The sequence below is a fragment of the Empidonax traillii genome, unplaced genomic scaffold (assembly GCF_003031625.1).
Source record: "Empidonax traillii isolate 1590-97213 ecotype Southwest subspecies unplaced genomic scaffold, ASM303162v1 scaffold937:size346366, whole genome shotgun sequence".
NCBI classification, from domain to species: domain Eukaryota; kingdom Metazoa; phylum Chordata; class Aves; order Passeriformes; family Tyrannidae; genus Empidonax; species Empidonax traillii.
The window spans coordinates 21,010-22,504 of record NW_020956130.1 but is presented as its reverse complement, the minus strand read 5'-3'; the positions used below and the strand labels follow the sequence as shown (position 1 = coordinate 22,504).

The 1,495-nt window shown below is 37.5% G+C and overlaps 1 protein-coding gene across 1 annotated transcript in view; it reads left to right on the top strand.

Moving 5' to 3' along the window:
- The window catches only part of LOC114067590 (myosin heavy chain, skeletal muscle, adult-like), a gene marked incomplete at its 3' end in the record, with an annotated part of 22,598 nt that overhangs the window by 847 nt on the left and 20,256 nt on the right, over nucleotides 1-1,495 (top strand). Inside the window, exons 3-4 of the mRNA XM_027903145.1 lie at nucleotides 21-177; nucleotides 1,467-1,493. Of these exons, the coding sequence (XP_027758946.1) occupies nucleotides 21-177; nucleotides 1,467-1,493 (184 nt within the window). The remainder of the gene's footprint in view (nucleotides 1-20; nucleotides 178-1,466; nucleotides 1,494-1,495) is intronic.

Sequence of the window (1,495 nt, the reverse complement as noted above, 5' to 3'; positions counted from 1 at the left end):
GCTGTGTCCCTTCCTGGCAGACCTACTCGGGTCTCTTCTGCGTCACTGTCAACCCCTACAAGTGGCTGCCCGTGTACAACCCGGAGGTGGTGTTGGCCTACCGAGGCAAGAAGCGCCAGGAGGCCCCTCCACACATCTTCTCCATCTCTGACAACGCCTATCAGTTCATGCTGACTGGTGAGTGCTTGATTTCCTTTGAGCTGCTCTTGCAATCATCTCTCTGTAGAGGGAAATGCAAGGCATTTTCTGAAAACATGGTGCCCCACTTAAAAAAACATGTATGTGTGAAATTAATGGAAGATTAATGCACTGAGCTTTAATGGTCTGTGTGAGCTGAGTGCCTGTATTCCCATTAGAATCACTAAGACCTGGACATAATGTAGAGGGACTAAAGTCACTGGAAAAAACACCTATTTTGTGATGTAAACTTTACTGACTTTAATGGAATCTCACACATATGGATAGATTTATGTATCTTAACTAGTAAATTAGTTTCAGACCGAGACTACACAGTACAGCTAAATGACATGGCCCCTATAAATGATGTGCATTAAGTCAATTTTAATTTTCAAGCATCAGTGCTAACAAGTGAAACAGATTATCTCTGCCTTGAACAGGTACAAAAGCCTCACTCGATTATTATGTAAATGGCTTGAATTATGTAAAAGATGTCTAAAGTACATATAGCCTTTAATGATGTCTGGAACTCCTACACGGATCTGTTACAGCAACTAAAAATAAACTACAATAGTGAAAAGTAAACCTCAGAAAATAATGTGAAGGAAAAAAATAAAGCTTTTAGCATTTAAACTGAGTGACTTAAAAAAATTTCTTTCTGCTCTTTCCTCTTTCTTCCACTTTTTTTTTTTTTTTGTCTTCCCTATATGTGCATTGAAATCAAAGGTGTGTGGGAATTTAGAACTTCTCCTTTTCTTAGAAACTGGGAAGTACATTCAAAATGGAAAAATTAGAAATAAATGTTGTCAGTAGATGATCTCAAGACTGAAAAATTTCTGTATTTGTAGGGATTATAAAGAAGAGGTGAAAAAGAGTGAAAGAGATTGGTCAGATGTTTCTGTCATTAATGATGCCTCCAAATTTTCCTAAGGTTATGCAGGAAACTTTTAGGTTCAGAAGAATTTACATACTATCAAAGTATAACCTCAATATTTTCATTACATTTACTTGGCTAAGAAGAGGTAAGTGGCTTTATGAAGAAGAAGACAATGTCAGGAAAGGCATAAGACTACAAAATCTTCTCTGAAGTGATGTCTTTACTGAACCAGTTGCTAATAACTGAAGTATTGCTAGGAGCATCAAAAGTACCCACTAGAATTCCCAGAGCTTTTTACCTTTTCTGTTCCTGGATTCTCTGGAAGCTTCAGTTCTTATTTTTCTCCTAGTTGTCAAATTCTTTGTTATTCATAAACACTAGGAAAATGTGTCTTTTCTCTGTCTTTCCACAGATCGGGAGAACCAGTCGATCCTGATCACG